This window comes from Microcaecilia unicolor, chromosome 4, assembly GCF_901765095.1.
Source record: "Microcaecilia unicolor chromosome 4, aMicUni1.1, whole genome shotgun sequence".
NCBI classification, from domain to species: Eukaryota; Metazoa; Chordata; class Amphibia; order Gymnophiona; family Siphonopidae; genus Microcaecilia; species Microcaecilia unicolor.
Genome location: NC_044034.1, coordinates 71,193,535 through 71,213,226, shown reverse-complemented (window position 1 = coordinate 71,213,226; position 19,692 = coordinate 71,193,535). Strand labels below are relative to the sequence as shown.

The 19,692-nt window shown below is 43.4% G+C and overlaps 1 protein-coding gene across 2 annotated transcripts in view; it reads right to left on the bottom strand.

The window, feature by feature from the left end:
- Positions 1-19,692, bottom strand: part of CDK8 (cyclin dependent kinase 8) — a 422,329-nt gene that overhangs the window by 84,930 nt on the left and 317,707 nt on the right. For both annotated transcript variants that reach the window (XM_030200323.1, XM_030200322.1), the window contains exon 7: positions 5,123-5,266. In XM_030200323.1, coding sequence (XP_030056183.1) covers positions 5,123-5,266 — 144 coding nt within the window. The remainder of the gene's footprint in view (positions 1-5,122; positions 5,267-19,692) is intronic.

The window sequence follows — 19,692 nt, the reverse complement described above, 5'->3', positions numbered from 1 at the left end:
TTTTCATTATTTCTTTTTCTTTTCTCTATTTTTTTCCTTCTTCTTTGCTTTGAATTTTCCACACTCATTCTCCCTCTCTTTTACTTTCCTCATCTCTCTCTCTCCTTTAACCTCATCCCTTTCTCTATAACAGGGTCCCCAAACCATGGCCCGCAGATACATTTTTACTGGCTCAACTAATACCACTGAAATGTAATAATCTTCAGCCCCTAACACACCTATAATGGAATACTTAGGGGGTCTTTTACAAAGGCGCATTAGCATTTTTAGTACAAACTAATGATCGATCTAAACACTAGAGATGCCCATAGGAATATATGACTCTAGCGTATGGTTATTTTTAGGACACGCTAAAAATGCTAGCGCGCATTTGTAAAAGGACCCCTAAAAGGACAATTCTAGAAAGTGGCACCTATGTGGCTTATAAGTTATAGAATAGCAGTTATGCGTGTGAATGGCATCATGTATTGGCAACTGCACATGTAAGTGCTAGGCGCCGTTCTAACACACGTGGAAGGGGGAGCACATGTGGGTCACAGGCATGTCTCTGAAGTATACATGTAGCTTATAAAACAGCTACGACTGTTGGTGCCTAACTTTAGGTGCACCAAATCTGATTTAAGTTTGAATTCTATAATGGACCCTTGGTGCCAATTTGAAGAACTGTCACTTAAAGTCCTTTCATTTGTGTCAATTTCCATTCCCAACAGTTTCTATCCAGTGCAATGATTTTCCCTTAGCCCACACCTCATATTCCAATTGGTCACAAAAGTGATGCCATGAAAAAAAGAGACATCACAGCCAGGGCTGTGGAAGGAGGGGATCAGGGGGTGGGTACACAGCACAGTTTAATACATTTGCTATACTGCATATAACCAGCACATGGACCTAAGTGGTAGTCTGTGAGAAATGCTGCTGCTTCCATCCAATAGAGCACCACCACTGCCTCCCCTCCCCCAAAGTTAGGCCAGAGCTACCACCACCACTGCCCTGAGGAAGGAAGAGGGAGAACATCTGTAGTGAAGGGGAGTGGAGAGAGAGGAAAGAATAGTATAATTAGAGGACAAAAGCATACAGGTGAGGCTGAATGTGAAGGCAGAGATGACAAATGGGAAGAAGGAAAATCTTTGCGATAACAATGTGCTAGGGATGAGCTGTACAACTCAGATCATCAAAAATATCAGCCCACACATAAGCAGCAACAATCCTTTTATTGGAATACCACTCTTAACAAGCACAAAGGGGATTTTACTGCATAAACATATCCAGCAAAAAAATGTGAAATAAAATGTGGAGAATAAAAAGACCTCAGGACAAAACACTGTCAGTCCAATAAAGAGCACACTGTGGTACATACATCACCAGTCAGAACCCCCCCCCCCCCAAAAAAAAAAAAAAACTCCACAGATTCCCCAACAATACATAAACGGATCAGCCATATTGCATCAAGAACCTTTTCAAAAACCAAAACCCTCCCAGGAACAGTGAACAGTTCATGGCATGTAACACAGTTCTTATAATTCTTTAAATACAAGTGCTCAAGTAACTTATCTCGGCCGAAACTCCTATATCAAATCTTGCACCAAATCTTGAGGCAAAGAAATGAAATTCCTCTAACAAAAGCTCTGTTTCATCTATAGCTGTGTCAGAAGGATTCCGATAGCAGACTCCCAGTTCACACTGTGACTCTCAATATTGAGGAGGGTGAACAGTGGAGTGTCGCAGGACCAGTGCTATTTAACATATTTATAAATGATCTGGAAATCAGTACAAGGTGATTAAATCGGTACGAGTGAGGTGATTAAATTCAAAGTTGTCAAAACACATGCGGATTGTGAAAAATTGAAGAAAGACCTTATGAAACTGGACGACTGGGCATCCAAATGACAGATGAAATTTAATGTAGACAAATGCAAAGTGATGCACCATGGGGATGAATAAACCAAATCATAATTATCTGATGCTAGGATCCACTTTAGGAGTCTGCACTCAAGAAAAAGACCTAGGTTTCATTGTAGACAATATGATGAATTCTTCTGCCCAGTGTGTGGCGGCAGCCAAAAAAGCAAACAGGATGCTAGGAGTTATCAGGAGGAATGTAAAGACCAAAAACATTATAATGCCTCTGTATTGCTCCATGGTGCGACCTCACCTTGAGTATTGTGTTCAATTCTGGTCGCCATACCTCAAAAAGGATATAGCGGAATTAGAAATAGTTCAAAGAAGAGCAACCAAAATGATAGAGGGGATGGAACTACTCCAATATGAGGAAAGGCTGAAGAGGTCAGGGCTCTTCAGTTTGGAAAAGAGACAGCTGAAGGGGGATATGATTGAGGTCTATAAAATCCTGAGTGGTGTGGAATGGGTGTAGGTGAATCGATTTTACACTCATTTGATAAGTACAAAGACCAATGAAATTACATGGAAATACTTTTAAAACAAATAGGAGGAAATATTTTTTCACTTAAAGAAGCTTGAAAACTCGTTGCCAGAGGATGTGGTAACGGCAGTTAGAGTGTCTGGGTTTAAAAAAGGTTTGTAGTCTGTTATTGAGATGGACTACTTGCCCTGAGATTGGTGGCATTGGGTTTATGCCAGGTACTTGTAAACTGGATTGGCCACTGCTGGAAACAGGATACTGGGTTAGATGGACCACTGGTCTGACCCAGTATGGCTATTCTTTTGTTCTGAGATAAGGGCCTTGAGTATTTGCATTTAAAGAATTATAAGAACTGTATTACATGCCATAAACTGTTCACCGTTCCTGGGAGGGTTTTGGTTTTTGACATTTCTTGATATATCAGTACTCTTTGTATGGCTGATCTGTTTAGCTATTGTTGAGGAATCTGTGGAGTTTTTTTTTTCCCGGACTGGTGTTGTACGTGCCACAGTGTGCTCTTTATTGGACTGATAGTTTTGACCTGAGGTCTTTTTTCTTCACATTTTTTGCTGGATATGATTATGCAATAAAATCTTCTTCGTGCTTGTTGAGTGAATTCCCATACAAAGATTGTTACTGCTTATGTATGGGCTGATATTTTTGAGGAAGAAAAAACTGCAAGAAGAATCAAATAAGACAGAGAACAATGAAAAGCGGTACAGAGCAACTGGGAGGGTGCAAAAGAGAGCAAAACGCCGGCCAGTTGGTGGATGAAAAGGGGCTGCTACTACAGGTAGCATGGGTAGTAGGGCAAGAGGAAAATACTTCAAATGTTAAACTATTTTCTTCTTTTATAATTCAGTGCTACTCAGTGTCCTCCTTACTGACCTCTTATTCAATTGAGTTCCTTAGACTTCTTAGTGGTTTGAAAGTTTTAGTGTGGCCCTCATTCGAAAAGATTTGGTTAACCTTGTTCTATGGCCTTTTACTTTTCTCTCCTTCTACCCTCCCCCCATGCATTTTTTTAACCTCTCTTCAGCCATGCTCTCTTTCCTCCTACCCTGTTATACAGGTCTCTTTGCTTCCTCCCAACACCCTCCAAGCTCCACCATTCCCTAATGAATGTACTGACAAGTGGGGCTCTGCCTTTACTACCTAGGAATAAATACTACATAGGTAACTTGAGTTCAGAGTTTATTGTTTACTGTAAAAACTCAGTTACTGATGTGGAGGTGGAGGAAATGCTTCATCAAAAGGGAGAACTGCTGATAGGCCTGTGTTCCTACAGCAAGGCTCAGATTCTATTTCTAGTTGCTACGGCATTGTTAAAAGCCATGGCCCCTGCCTAGAGCAAGCCTAGATCATGGCACAGAATGGAAAACAGCCACGAAAGACAATTCTATAAACTGGTGCCTAAATTTGAGAGCCAATAGCACGCCTAGTTTATATAATAGCAGCAATACACACAACTGGTGCCAATAATTGACAGTTATATAAGTTATCTGCTAGACATTATTCTAAACAGTGCGCCTAGATTGCTTAGTGCGCAATTGTCAGGGGGGGTGTACATGTAGGCAGAGCATGGGCGTGTTATGGGCGTGCTGCCAAGTGATGTGCACAACTTATAAAATACTATCAGTTGAATACATTGCATGGCGCACTTAGGCATGCTCTCTTATGCCAGCCACTGCCCTGTTGAACATAGGCAAGTCTAACATTTGGTGTGCCAAACATTCTGTAATGGCTTAGGTGCACCGCTTTGTGGCACCTAAAATGAGATGTTAATATGTAGGAGATGGGACTTGATATACCGTTTTTCTGTGGTTACAGGTCAATTATATACAGGTACTTATTTTGTACCTGGGGCAATGTAGAGTTAAGTGACTTGCCCAGAGTCAAGGAGCTGCAGTGGGACTCTAACCCAGTTCACCAGGATCAAAGTCCGCTGCACTAACCACTAGGCTACTCTTCCGCAAATATAGAAGTGCCTACATAGTGAATCTGACTCAAAACCTTTAATATAATTCAGATCACATTTTCTTCTTCTTTTCAAGAACATAAACTTCAAATTTTACTATTTTCCCCTTGTGATACTCTTCTCTTTAGCTTACCTTTCACAACTGAGTAATTTACTTCAGGGCTTCTTTTTGTTTTGTTTTTAAGAGGGGAGGGGGGAAGAGGAAGGAAGAAGCAGTTTAGAAGTTTTTTCCTACTCCTTCACGCTTCCAGTCAAATTGGACATGGCTCTGCCAAGGGTATAGTGAAATGAGTCTTTCTGTAGATATCACTACTTTTAACCCCCTCCCATCTTGCCTATTCGTTGCAGTCACTGGTTGTAACGCATATACCTGGCAGCAGTGTGCACTAAGCTACACAGCTGACATCACTATGACACAGCTGCTAGATTTCCTCTCCCAGGACCTGTGATTTCTACCTCTGAAGCATTCTGGCCCTTGTCAGTTTAACAAACAGAAGCTATCTTTGGAAATCAAACTGGTTTTCTCATATAACAGAACACAATACTTCTGCTAAGATAGACTAACTCAATATGAGTCCTACCTTTGTTCACAGATATCACAGCACAGAATATAAATGTTTAATCACAAAAATAAATTTCACAGTTCTTGATTAATTATACAAAGTAAACTTGGAGTCAATTTAATACCTATGCTAATAAAGTATATAATGTATGATCAACATTTTGCAAATCTACTAATCTATTGTGATAATTACAATATGTACCTGCAGGAAATCCCATGACATTGAATATTCTGTCCAGCTGGTCATGATGATAAGGATTGCTAGTCTTAATATCTTCTTGACGACAATGAAATATTGGCTCTGATGTTAGTAGCTCTGCAAATATACACCCTATAGCCCAAATATCTTTTAAAAAGTAAAAAACAGAGGTTGTTGAGAACTGATTAAATGAAATAAAAATAGCATCACATTAAATAAACACATACGCATAGTTTCTATCTTTTTATATAAGGACTCTTCAGGCTCCTGATAGTCAAATGGTTGATAACTTCAGGGGTCTTTTACTAAGCCACAGGAATATAATGGGCGTCTCAATGTTTACCACCAGCTCATTTCTACCACGAGCTAAAAACGCTAATGTGGCTTAGTAAAAGATCCCTTTAGTATTGTGCTGTAATATTGAAATACAACAAGGATTGCATTTGAACTTGAATATTGTACAGTATAATATATATTCCAAATTCAGTCACAAGACTTTATGCAACAAGGACGTTTCACATTTTGTACCTATGGAAAAAAAACATCCATTGAATAAGGCCACGTTTAACAGTAAAGTAATAGCATTTTACAGTATTTTAAAACATTTTTAAAAACATTTCTGGTGAAACCTCAAACAGGTTAAAAACATGGATGCTTTACAAGATAATACCTTTTCTGTACCCTACTCATTTCCTTTACAAATGTAATGCAGAAAGTGCTTGGCCACAGGTCTATAATTAAAGGCCTGTGAGCCATAACTATGCCAATGTAGAAAACCAGGTTTGCTGCTGATAACAGGGCCTGGGGGGGGGGGGGGGAGAAGATTCCCCAGGCCTAGTCTCCAAGGTGGGCCCGGTACCGGGGTCTGTCTCTCTCTCGCTCCTCTATGTCGGGACCCAGGTGATTGTGTTAACGTAATAACCCAGGTTCTGGCACACAGGAGCAGACCAAGGGGAGAGCAAATGCAGGAAGGTAGGGAGTGGCAGCGGCCCGAGTTGGGGGGTGGGGTGGGGGCTGCAGCTGCCCTGCCCCGGGCTTGGCTCTATCTCTCGGAGGCCCTGGTTGCTAATGTTTTTTATTGACCCAACATAATTATTAAAAGATGATGCGCTTTCAAGATCACATAGATTTCATCTCTCAAATGTTCAACGCCAATATGGATATGATAGCTTATTGCATCTGACACCACCATGAAGATTAATTTAAAGGCATTTATGACATACAGAAAGGGAAAACACAAAATGCTATAAACATGCTAATCAACAGACAGCTGTATTAATAACCACTATACAATGTTAAAAGCAAACCAGCAAACAAAACATCTCTAGAGAGAAGCTATGGAAAAACCTGTAGACACTGGTCACTTTTTTGTAGTTTTGAACCACATATACCCTGAATGTAAATTATTGCCTTCTGTTTTTCATTTTTCCAACTATTATGTATTACATTACCATGCATCCCAATCCCTTCTGTAACACCAAATGTCTACTCTCCTCACATTTCCACTATCCATGATTTATTGTAAGCCACATTGAGCCTGCAAAGAGGTGGGAAAATGTGGGATACAAATGCAATAAATAAAATAAAAATAATCTGTGATAGTACCAGCTTCACCAACAAGAAATGTACATTGTTTTCTAAGAGCACAATACTAATTAACTTTCCCATCCAATTATTACCTAGGACTGATGTGAATCCTAAGTACTATTCATTTAGTATAAATAGCACATAATTTTTAGGAGTCAGTAGCTGGGACATGCACAACATTTAGAGCGGAAAATAGATTACATTTGGCCAAATATTACACAAAGGTCAATGCCTATCACCACAAATAATATGCACTTAACTACATTATATTACATTAAATATTGTAACAAGATGTGATAAAATATCTTTCAGTCTAACTGTAGAATCTAATGTAAATCTCACATGAAAAACAAAATTAACAGAGAGGGACACCCTCCAAACATGATTCTGATTTGGCTAACCGTATTCCTAAATAGCCTTCTTGCAATAGGAAAACTTCCAAAAGAGATAGGCTGCATTGCTCTCACCCCCAATCCTAAAGCTACAAATCTGGACATGTTCCTTGCATCTAATTTCAGATCCATTGCAGGGATTTCCTTACTGACTAAACTACTAGAAACCCTCACTGGCCAACAACTGTCAAACCACACTGAGAGGTTTTCCTGCTGTCACCCCACACAATTCGGCTTCAGGCCCCAACACAACAAAGAAACCTTTCTACTGGTGCTAACCAGCACTGTCAGGGATTACCTAACAAAGGGCAAACAGATCATTCTGCTACAATACAACATCTCAGATGCCTTTGACTCTGTGGATCACCGTATACCTCTGCCTAGACTCAGTGATTTCGGGATATTGGGGCTTGTACTGAACTGGTTCAGAGATTTCCTACAAAATCAGTCATACATAGTATGGAAGGGAGGAGCCTCATCAAGGAGCTGGGCGTCCACATGTGATGTACCTCAGGGCTCCCCACTGTCCCCCTTACTGTTCAACTTATTTATGAGTACCTTCTCCCATATTATCTTGGGCGAGGGAGCACACATTTTCTTGTAGGCAGAAGACATATTAATGCCTGTACCCATAAACCCCAAGGAACTTCTGACAAAGTCTATCACGCAATGAGAAAAATCCACAAGTGGTCCTTAGAGCATGCGCTCCAAATAAATCAAGCCAAAACAAACCTTCTATGGTTCTCCAACTCTACAGCTGATATTCCTCCTAACCTGCCATTGCCCAATGGAATAACTCTCAATGTATCTAAAGAATCAAGGGTCCTGGGTATCATCCTAGACTCTGCACTAACCCTCAAAGCATAATCAACCATGGAAGAAATCCTTCTTCCGCATGCGTCAACTAAGGCTGCTAAGATCCTATATTCATAGTTCACATTTTACAAATTTGGTTCAGATGCTCGTCCTGTCCAATCTAGACTACTGTAGCTCCCTATATACCGGACTGAATAATAAACTATTATGGGGTCACGTGACGCCATGTTCAGGAGCGGTCACTAAAAACCCCGCTCCCGCCAGACCACCACTAAACCCTCTATTTTAAGCGCTTCCGACCTGCCTAATCTGGTCACTTTGGTCTTATTTGATATCCTGAAGACTACGGTGTGTTTTGACACCATTTATTTCCCAGTCCATGGCTGCGAAGGGGGCGCAAAGAGAGAAGGAGAAATCACAGACGGGAGAAGACAAGATGGTGGCCCCTGCGAGCCCGGCCACCTCCACAGCTGGTTCGGCCTGGGTAGCAGAGGTGGTGGCAGAGGTTACGGGGGCCATGGAACTTCTGTCTGATAAACGACTAAGCCCTACAGACAATAAATTAGAGCAATTGCAGGATCACATGGGGCAGCTTAGCAAAGATTTTGCAGAGTACCAGCAGAGACATGGAATCCTGCAAGACCGAGTGACCAAGGTGGAGGAGAAACAAGCCCGCCTGCAGAAACTGGTGTCAGGATACGAAGAGAAGCTCAAGAATCTAGAAAACAGATCCTGCAGGAATAACCTGCATTTTGTGGGTTTACTGGAGGTGCTTGGAGACAATGACCTACAAGGGTTTCTGGAGACGTGGCTGCAGAACCAGTTAAAACTCTCGGTTTCTCTGGGGGAATTAAAGGTGGAGTGGGCTCACTGGGTGGGCCCTCGCCAACAGACTAATACAACACCGAGAGTGGTGATTTGCTGCTTCCTTAACTTTGCGCAAAAATCTGCTATCTTGCCTGAGGAGCGGCCAAGAACTTCGGCATGACAACTACAAAATCCTATGCTTCTAGAATTGGTTCTCACCAAAGACTTTTTGCCCTTAAAGTCCGCTTTGCTCTCCAATATCCAGCCAAATTACAGGTGACATACCAATCCGAAACCAAGATTTATACCACGGTGGAACAAGTGCAGGAAGTTTTGCGCTCTTTGGAAGCATGATGATCCTGGGGTAAGAGTCTTGTTTACTTACTCAGGATTGACACCCTATGTTGGGGAGAGAAGGTGAGCCCAGGACAGAGATATATATCTGCTTTGGAGGGTGTTCATCTATGGCCAGATTATAATACTGGTCATTGTTATATATTAATGTTCTTTTAAAAAACATTTTTTATAACTACTGGTGGAGCCAGAAGCCAAACTGTGAAAGGGTCTAAAATGTGGGACTTTTGATTGTTATCATGCTTTATGTTACATCTGTGTGTTTTCTCTCAAGGACATAATAATATCTGATGGAGCCAGAAGCCAAACTGTAAAAGGGTTTAAAAAGTGGGACCTTTGAGCTTCATACTCTATGCTACATCCAGTTTTTTGTTCTTATGTAGGTCATTATATCTGCTAGTTGTGTCTTGGATAAGAGGGAGGTGTGGTAGGTGGTGCTGTATGTGACGGTTCCATACAGGGAACTCAAGCAGGGCTCATAGGGGGTGGGGGGGAGGTGATGGGGATAGGGCTAGGAACTGGTAAGGTATCCCTTTTTAGTGTCTGGGGGACCACTGAAATGTTTCTGAATTTAGATGGGATTGTAAGAGGTTCTTGGAGAGGGTGTAGGCTGGGGTGCCTCCTCCTTCACTTACAGAATGTTGGCCTGGGGAGGTTTAAGTCCTGTTGGTGGGGTGAGCCCTGAAGGTAGTAACCTGGAATGTAGGGGGAATTAATTCCCCAATCAAACGCTCAAAAATTCTGCAACATCTTGAATGCCATCGAATTGATATTGCCCTGCTACAGGAGACTCATCTGAATGCTTCAGAGAATGGCAAACTTAAAATGTGGTGGGTAGGAGATTGTGTGGCAGCGGCAGCATAGGGGAAGAGGGGAGGGGGGGGGGGTGTCACAATTTTGTTTAGGAAGGGGGTAGCAGATAAGATTAATGCTCTTTTTATACACCCAGGCGGCAGATTCCTCTTATGTGAAGCAACAATAGAGCGTCAGAAATTATTAATAGGGAATGTGTATGTCCCTAACCAATACGATTGCCAATTTTATAAAATGATTACCTCAAAGTTTTTGGCTTCTGAGCCGGAAGCCATCGTGGTGGGGGGCGATTTTAATACAGTCATGGATCCCACGCTAGATAAGTCTTACCCTGCAAGGTCAATAGCTTATCATGATGGTAGGGGGCTACCCAATTTGTGTCGTCAGACTTAATCAATGTTTGGCGGGTGTTGCATCTGCAGGAGAGAGATTTTTACACACTAATCTCGAGCCCATTCAACCCAAGCCTGTATTGATTATTTGCTGGTCTCAAGGCAATTTTTTAGGTCAGTTGTTAAGGCAGATCTTGGGCCTTATGTTATCTCGGACCACACCTGGGTATGGATGGATTGTGTGCTGTCCAGGCCTTCTGCGCAGGGATGGTGTTGGGTTTTCCAGACGGAATTATATAGAGATCGGGCCTTTCAGACCACACTTCTTAAATGTTGAAAAGATTATAAAGCCCATAATGTAGAACATGAGACGGACTCTGTCCTCTATTGGGAGGCGGCAGAAACCGTTTTGAGGGGCAAAATCATTAGCTACACCCGTCATTGGAGGAAAGCCAGAGACCGGGAGATCCTCCGTCAGTGAGGTTTGGTCGGTCGCATTCCTTGGAGTCTAAGCTGAGGGTGTTACAGCTTCAAGTGGCATTAAATGAGCTCATACATCAGAGGGCCCTTAAATCACAGATCTACTATATGTACATGCTATACAGACATGGGAACAAGGGAGGATGCCTTTTGTTGCGCCTTATAGCTGTAAAGAAGAGACATGCCACAATTCTGACCATGCAGATGAGACAGGGTGCTCCGGTTCATACAGACCAAGAGATATGTAATATATTTTATTCTTATTATCAACGACTGGGGGTGGGGGGATGATGACTTCCCAGCGACCTTTACTTGGATAATATTTCTGTGCCGGTCTTGCAACAAATAGATAGTGATTTGTTTAATCAACCAATTTTGGCCCAGGAGGTTTACACAGTGATACGGCATAGTTCTCTATCAAAAGCTCCAGGTGTAGATGGTTTTAGGGCGGAGTTTTATAAATTTATGGGGGACAGCTCGGATTATTGTAATACCAAAAACGGGAAGAGATCCAGCGTTAGCGGAATCGTATCGGCCTATTTCACTATTGAATTATGAGGTCAAGCTCCTAGCTAAAATAATGGCATATCGATTAGCACATGTCCTTCTGAAGCTGGTACATGACTCTCAAGTGGGTTTTGTGTGAAGATGAACGGTGGCTAAAAATATTCTGAAAATAATAGCCTCTTTGGAATATCGACATAGGAAGAGTTTGCAGTTGCTTCTTATCAGCTTCGATGCTAAGAAAGCCTTTGATTGGGTCAATTGGAGTTTCCTTTTTACTACGCTGACTAAACATGGGTTTTCGGGGTGATTCTTATCGGATGTGAAAGCCTTATATTCTACCCCTGGAGCGCGAGTATCAGTTAATGGGGTGGAGTCTGGTGATTTTCAGATTCTTCGGGGTACTCAACAGGGATGCCCCCATTTCTCCCCTCCTCTTTGTCTTCAAGCTTGATCCTTTGCTGAGGGATATAATGGATGCCCCGTCGGTTTGTGGTATCTCGATGGGTCCTTTGACCTTCAAAGTTGCTGCCCTCGCAGATGATATATTAGTACACCTGACACAATCGCGAGAGTCATTGCCGGCTTTATTGGAGATCTTTAAAGAATATGGGGCAGTGGCGTAGCCAGACAGCCAATTTTGGATGGGCCTGAGCCCAAAGTGGGTGGGCACAATATTTTCTCTGCCCTGCCCTACCGCAAAATATAAATACATTAGCTAATAAGGATCCTCAAACTCTGTCAGCTGAAGACTTTCTCTGAAGGTGGCCAGAACTCCCTTTTACCAAACTTGGCAGGCAGCAGCAACATCAGTAAGCCACTGATGGCAGCACCCTATGCGTGCTTAGCTGTTGGTGACTCAAGCATGCTGTCACCGACTGCAGAGCTTGGTAGAAGGAAGTTCTGGCCGTCTTTGTAGGAAGTCCTCAGCTGGGGAGGCTTGGGATCCCTACCAGCTATACAGCAAGGGTCAGAACTGGGCCCCCTCCCTGATCCCCTCTCCTCCCTGCCTGCCCTCTGATTTCCCAACCTGCCATTACTGTCACACCAACAGACCCTCACCAAATACAGAACAAGGGATCACGTATCAGAAATAAAAATATTTAGACAAAAATTGAACTCGGAACCCCAAAAAGTTAAACTTAGCATGTACTTCAACACTGGAGAAATAAAAACAGAAATGCATTTCCTTTCTCCTGAACACGATACAAACACATTTGCTATGTAGATTTCCCAAAGCCAATATATTCCATTTAAAACATTCAAAATACATTGCTTTTTTCTACCTTTGTGGTCTGGACATTGTATTTTTCCATCATGTTGTTTGCAGTTTCTTTTCTGCTTTCCTGTCTGTCGTCTTCTAATTCTCTTTCGAGTGGCTGCTGTCCATTTGTCTTCTTTTACCTTCACTACACCTGCTTCTGACATATTGACTTCTTATTTTTAGCTCTTTCCTCTCTTTTTTCTTCTTTCTGCCTTGCTGTCAACTCAAATTTCACCCTCTCACTGTTCTCCTCCTTTTTAGTTTACAATCAGATTTTCATCTTTTTCTCTCACCCACTAGCTTTTCCATTTCCCCATCTCACTCCTTCCTCAGCCCTCCATTCCATTTCATTACCATATTTCTATCCTCTGTAATCACTATCTTTTTATTTATTTCCTTGCCACCCTCTTCCTCTCCCTCCTGGCCTCTCCCACATGGTTCCGCCATCTTCCTTTCCTCCACCCTTCTAGCCCAGCATCTGCTCCCTCTTTCTCCCCACCCCACTCTTGCAGCCTTACATCTCTCTGCCCCTTCTCTCTTCCCTCATGTTCCAACATTTCTCCCTCTCTCTTCCCTCACTCCCACTGTCCGGCACCTCTCTATCACCCTTCTGCTCCTGAATCCAACATCTCCTCCTTTCTCCCCTCTCCAGCTCCTGTGTTTCTCTCTCCCTCTCATTCACCGCCAGGTCCAATATATTTCCCTCTCTCCCACTTTCTACCATTTCTCCCTCTCTTGTTCCATGGGTCCAACACTTCTCTTCCCCCTCCCCCATGCAGCATTTTCTCTCTTCCTCCCTTCCACTGCCATGCCCAACATTTCTGCCTCTCTCCCTCCCTTGTGCCCCCATCCAACATCTCTTCCTGCCCTCCACCATCATGTCCAATTTTTCACCATCTATCTTCTCCTCCTCACCACCCCCTGTCCAAGTCCAACATTTACCATTTCTCCTTCCCTACTACCCCCCTATGTCCAACATTTCTCCCTCTCTTGTCCCTCTCCCCTCCCAATGCAAGATTTTTTCCTCTTACCCCTCTCTACCCTATGTCCCACAATTCTCTCTCTCTCTCTTGCCCCTCTCCACCTCATGCCCCCCCCTTCCAGCATCTATCTTAAGAAGCCCTTCCCCCAACTCTCCATCTCTTCAATGGGGCACAGCACCACCCTTAGCAGGCTGAGGTCCGATCCTGCTTCTGCCTCCCTCTCTCCCACAGTGCTTCTCAAACGTTGCCTACCTCCCGTCTCAGTTCTGCAGCAGCGGAGGCAGAGCAGCGGTAGCTATTCATGCTGCCTCCTGCTTCGTTCTAACCCAGAAGCGTCTCCTCTGCCGCGCGCCTGCGTCCTGCCCGAGCAGAAACAGGAAGTTGTAATAATGGGGGCGGGACGCGGCAGAGGAGACACTTCCGGGTTAGAACGAAGCAGGAGGCAGCATGAATCGTTACCGCTGCTCCGCTGCTGCAGTGCTGAGACGGGAGGAAGATGCTAGATCGTGGCGGCAGTAGGTAGGCAGCGTTTGAGAAGCGCTGTGGGAGAGAGGGAGGCAGAAGCAGGATCGGACCTCAGCCTGCTCCCTCCACTGCCGAAATTGAAGCTCTCCGCTGTTGGGTGGGCCTGAACCCCAACTGGGTGGGCCTAGGCCCACCCAGGCCCACCCGCAGTTACGCCCCTGATATGGGGATTACGCCAGTTTACGTTTAAATTTGGGGAAATCAGAGGCTTTGTTCTCCTCAAGTGGTGGAGAATTGGGGTACAGAGTTTCCTTTGCGCAGAGCGAAGCAGTCTTTTCGCTATCTGGGCATTTTACTACCTATGGACACTATGCAGCTGTATCAACTGAATGTTTCAATGTTGCTGGAAGACACTCACAAGTTACTAAAGGGTTGGCAGGATCTTCCTTTGTCCCTGATGGGGAGAGTGAATTTGGTGAAAATGGTAGTGTTCTCCAAGTGGCTTTACTTTTTGCAGATCCTGCCTATTTGGTTGCTTCAGAGAGATATCAAGGCCTTATATCAGTTGATCTCCCGGTTTTGTTGGTCTGGTAAGAAGCCCGAGGTTCGGTTTTCTTATTTGATCAGTGGATAGGGACAGGAAGATCTAGGTCTGCCCAATATGAAATTACATAATCTTGCCTGTCAATTGCAACACTTATGGGGACTGGTGCCTCCAAAATCAGGTTTACACCCCAGTAGATTTTGAGACTGCATATTATGCCCCTTACCATTTGTTTTCAGTTTTACATCACAGACAAGCTCAGCTCCCTCTGGAGCTTCGAAGAGTGTGCTACTGATCCCGTTGAGGGCCATGTACAGAGTGCTTGTGCAGTACTTAGAAGGGGTCCCTACATCACGGATCAGCTTACTTTGCAGGGTAACCTTTCAGCCAGGGCTTATTTGTAAGGTTTTTGCACAATGGGCTGCCCAGGGCATTCCCCGTTTGGAGCATCTGCTGATGGGGGGGGGGGGGGCATTTCGGCTGAGGAATTATTAAATCAGGTGAAAGATTCATGGGAAAATAGGTTTGCCTTTGGGCAGGTAACTCATTACATCTCCACGTTAACCCAAATATCACTGAGTGGGTGAATGGGGGACAAACTTAGAGAATTTTTTAGTCTTTGAGGGAGGGGGAGACATGTATCGCTATTACACAAAGCTTTAACTAAGTGGAAACCACACAAAGACTACACAGGTCTGAAATATAAATGGGAACGGGAGGTGGGGGCCTCCTTAGCACACTGGGAGATTTGTGTAACTTCAGTTACACAAATACCCATTCTTGTCACAGTCACTCGTTTAAAGGAATGCGTTTATACGGTTATACAGAGAGCGTATGTCCCTTCTTCCCAAATGTTTCATATGGGGGGCTTGCGGAACCGACCTGTCTAAACTGTGGGGGGAGCCAGGGCTCTTTTTTCTATATGTTTTGGAGTTGCCCGACAATAAAACCTTTCAGGCGTCGCATCCGACACTTTTTGGACTTAGAATTGGGAGTCCGGATCCTGGGAACACTGGAACAAATGCTCTTGGATATACCAGGTGCTTTTAGGGGTCGGACTAAGAATGAAGTGCTGTTCCTCCGCCAAGGTGTGCTTGATGGCCAGTAAATGTACTTTGCAATGCTGGACGTCACCAGATCCCCTGGCTTACTGGCACTGGAGAAACCAAGTGCATCTTTTGGTGACCTGGGAAGCGGAGGAATCTGGTCCTCGCCAAAGAGAAGGAAAAGCTTCCTCGCAATCTGGGGATTATATCTCCAGATTTTACATCCCCGAGGTCACAGTTTGCTTCTTAATGAGGGGTGTTCCCATTATTAGCGCCCATATATTTTTTTTGGGGGGGGGGGGGGATACTAAGTTCCTAGAAGGAGAGGGGAAAGGGGGGGACGAAGCCTAGGGGTCAAAGTGGCTAGTATTATTCGGGGAAAGGGGGGATGGGGAGGGAGGGTAGTGGAAGCTCTTTTTTTGAGCTTGGGAGGGTGAACTATTTTGTTTAATGCAGTCCTTTCTGCGAGGTTACTTGTTGGCTCTTCCTCTTTCCTCCAAAAGAATGTAAGAGATAAGTCTGGTATCTATTGTTTAACTATCATGACCAAATGAAAGTAATTGTGGACTAATTTAGCGGTAAGGGGAGGAGGAGCTAGTTGTTAAAAAGTTGATGACTGTGGATATTGTTATATGTGTACAATGTTTATTTGGTTATTGTTGACCGATCTGTCTCATCAATAAAAATTATTGAAACTTAATAAACTATTATCAAAACTTCAACTCATCAGGAGCACAGCAATACGATCGATCTTCCAAGAAAATATGAAAGCGTGTCTGGACATCTAAGAAAACTACACGGCTAAATGTCAGAGCTTGAATCACCTTCAAGTCTATCTGCCTCATCTTCAAAGTGCTATATTGAAATACATCGAAACTACTGATCCAGCTCTTCTCTGGTTGCTTCTTTAACTCTGCCAGACTCCAGGACAGCATACTAATGAAATACCCTCCAACCAATAATATAAAATACGAACGTCAGACTAACCTAATCTTCCCCTTCTGCACCATGGAACTTTCTACCAATCATGATCTGTTTGGAATCCAACTATATGCGACTCCGCAAGAAACTGAAAACCCTACTGTTCAACAAATTAAAGCTACTTATGCACCACACACTATCACAATAAACCTCCCTCACATCTTCTCCTTTTGCCTCTCTCTCCTCTCCCATGTCGGGAGAAGTGTCCCTGAATTACATTATACAAACAAAAAATTCCAATCTATAATCTGAGTAAAGTACATCAAAAAATAAAAAGCAACAAAAAACAACAAAAGACAATGAGTAAGAAAATCAAGACAAGACAAGTGATTTGTTTTGGAAAAGGGGGTGGGTGGGAGGCATGAAAACCTCAGGATAAGGTAGCCACTTAATTTCAGCAGGCTGGCAGAAAAGCTAAAGTGTACTTGCTTTGCTTTTTGCCCTTTTCTGTTGTTAGCAATGGTGAATTGAAGGGGAAGACTCATTAGGTCCCATCCATAACTGCACTCTCCTTGCTGTCCAAATGGATTGGTGTGTTACTTGGCAGGGAAATGCCAAAAAAATCCCAAACCACACACACAAAAAAACATTGGTATATGGCTCTTTGGAAGTACTGATCTTGCATCCATCTTCTGTGCTCCAATAAAAGGCAGGTGCAAGCCTGTGGGCTAAGGACCCAGAAGAAAATGAAAGAGGGAATCCCAATGTAAGGTTTGCAGAGAGAGAGCTGAGGGGCTCCTAAACTAGCTGGGAGTCAGAGGGAAAGCCTAAGTAAACCTGATGATCCTTGAGAGAACTGAGGTGCTTCCTGAACCAGAGGTAGGGCTCAGCAGTTGCATCTAGGCTACTAGATTTTCCTCCTTCAAAAAACATAACAGAAGATCAGTCTCTTGGGAGGTGGGCCAGCTACAGGAAGGAAGGGAGAGACCTAAACAGTGTTGAAGCACTCGGGGAGCTGAACTAGTAATCCAAGGATAAGGAAAGACTAGGATAACAAAGAATTACCTGAGCTGGAAGTAAGGACCAGAGAAACTGGGAAAAGGGAAAATTCCTTGGTGGAAAGGGAGTTGCCTTAAGTGGGGAAGCAAAGAAGGCAAGCCTTGGTAAATGGGTTTCTTGTTGAAACAAACTCAGAAGGAAAGCTAGGAGGGAAAGGTTTGACAAGGGTTTGGTTTGCTAGTATAGAAGAGTAATTGACTTATGAAATGAAAAGAAGGATGACATTCGGTTTATTGTAGATGGTTCAACTGTTGACTGAAATGAACCAAGAAAAGAAATGGGGAAAAATGTTAAGGCAAAGTTTGATAAATGCAGATTGGTGCCTTATTTGGCATGCTGCAATTAATTAAGCTACTGAATGGGGGGAGTTCTCTTGAATCACTATTATCAAAGAGTAAATCTCTGGGAAAGGGCTGGTGAATGCAGAAGATTGTTACTTCTCGGAATGCTGCAGTTTAAAGGTGAAAGGAGGAAGGGAGAAAATGTCTCCTTAGTACAGTGAGCCTCCATAGGAAAGGCAATACGTCTGTGGCCGTGACCCCTCTCAGACTCACCGTATTTCCGGCGGTCGGCGTCAGAGCTGGCTCCTGTCTGTTCTTCCTGTGTTAGTTCTGTCTCTGTGTGCTGGCTGCACTGGATTGTCTGTGAGCTGTTTCCTGTTCCAGACTTCCGGCCTGCCAGACCTGCTTGTTTTGTTTGAACCTGCACAGCACCCATAGTTGCCTGGTGATTGCTGCAGCTCAGCCTCAGCTGCTGCTGGGCTTATTAGCCATTTGGAAACTCTCTGCTTTGTCTTTGCATCGTCTAAAGCCCTGGTTTGTTGGTGCTTGCTGCACTTCTGCCTAGTCTAGTTTATAGTTTGTACTTTTACCTGATTCTAGCTTAGTCTTTATGTAGCTTTGTGTTCTGTACTGCTTGTATACTGTATTTCTTGTTTCCATGTCTTTGTCTAGTGCTGAGTTGTCTGTGTTTCTTGTTCAGTGGCTGCCTGGCAGCTTTCAGTTCTGTCTCTTATCTATCTGTGTTTGTTCCCTGTTTCAGTGGCTGCTTGCAGCTTTCAGATCTGTCCCTTGTCTGTCTGAGAGTCCTAGTCTAGTTTTCTGCCTAGCCTCCCTGTTCCAGCCTTGTCCAGTAAGTCCTGCCGGCCACCTGCACTCAGGGGCTCAACTCCTGAGAAACAGTGGCTAAGTGCAGGTGAAGTCTAGCTGGCCCTGTCAGAGTTCTGCCTTATCCCTGTGTGGGGTGGTTTTGCCCGCCACTGCCGCTCCTCGGCAGTGGCCCAAGGGCTCACAATCCTAGTCCCTGCTTTTGGAAAGCATGACACTCTGGCAACAGGATTTTGAAGCTGCCTGGAATACTGCAAGTCACAATCATCTAGTGCTTTTGGGAGTACATGAACTATTGTAATGTTTGTAAGCTGTTGTAATCAGGGCAGGATTAATCTTTTGGTGGGCCCTAGGCGCACAAGCACACTGAGTCCCCCGGCCCTGCCCCACCTCCATTTATTTATTTACCCGGTTGCTTGCTTATTTACATTACTTGATTTCTTGTTTTTCCTCTATTTTAAAATCCAAAACATAAAGAAACATAAAACCATACCAGTGCCAGTGTAGTTTAGAATCCATGCAACTGTAAGGCAACACCAAACACCTCTGAACAAATCCCCCTCTTCCTTCCCACCCTTTCCATACATATACAAAAGTGCATTGAAACTTTGAATCATCATTCAGGTGGCAATTTCCGCTTAATTTTACACTTCATCACTACACAGAGGCAAGATAAAAATACAATACAATGATAAACCAACACAATAACATTTTTCAACTCTCACATCCATTTGAATACCAGTGTGTTATTCTTTACAATTAATTGGTTCACTTTCACTCTGGCAAACTGGTATCTGTGGCAGTACTGAGGAAATAAAACAAAAATATCCATAACTGTAATTGCAAAACTGTTGGCCTAAAAACATTATTTGTATTGTATAAAACTTTACAGCAACTTTCTTCTTTCTTTTCACCTAGCAAACTCTTCAATGATGTCATCAAAATCCAAGGAGACTGTAAAGTTGTTCTCAATTGTCAGTAATACAAACACATTTCGTTTTTCTTTTCACTTCGTTCAAAAATAATTCTTCACATGTTTCAACAAAGAAAAGGACCTCTCTCCTGAACAGATTGAGAGCTAAATGCATTTGAAAGCATGT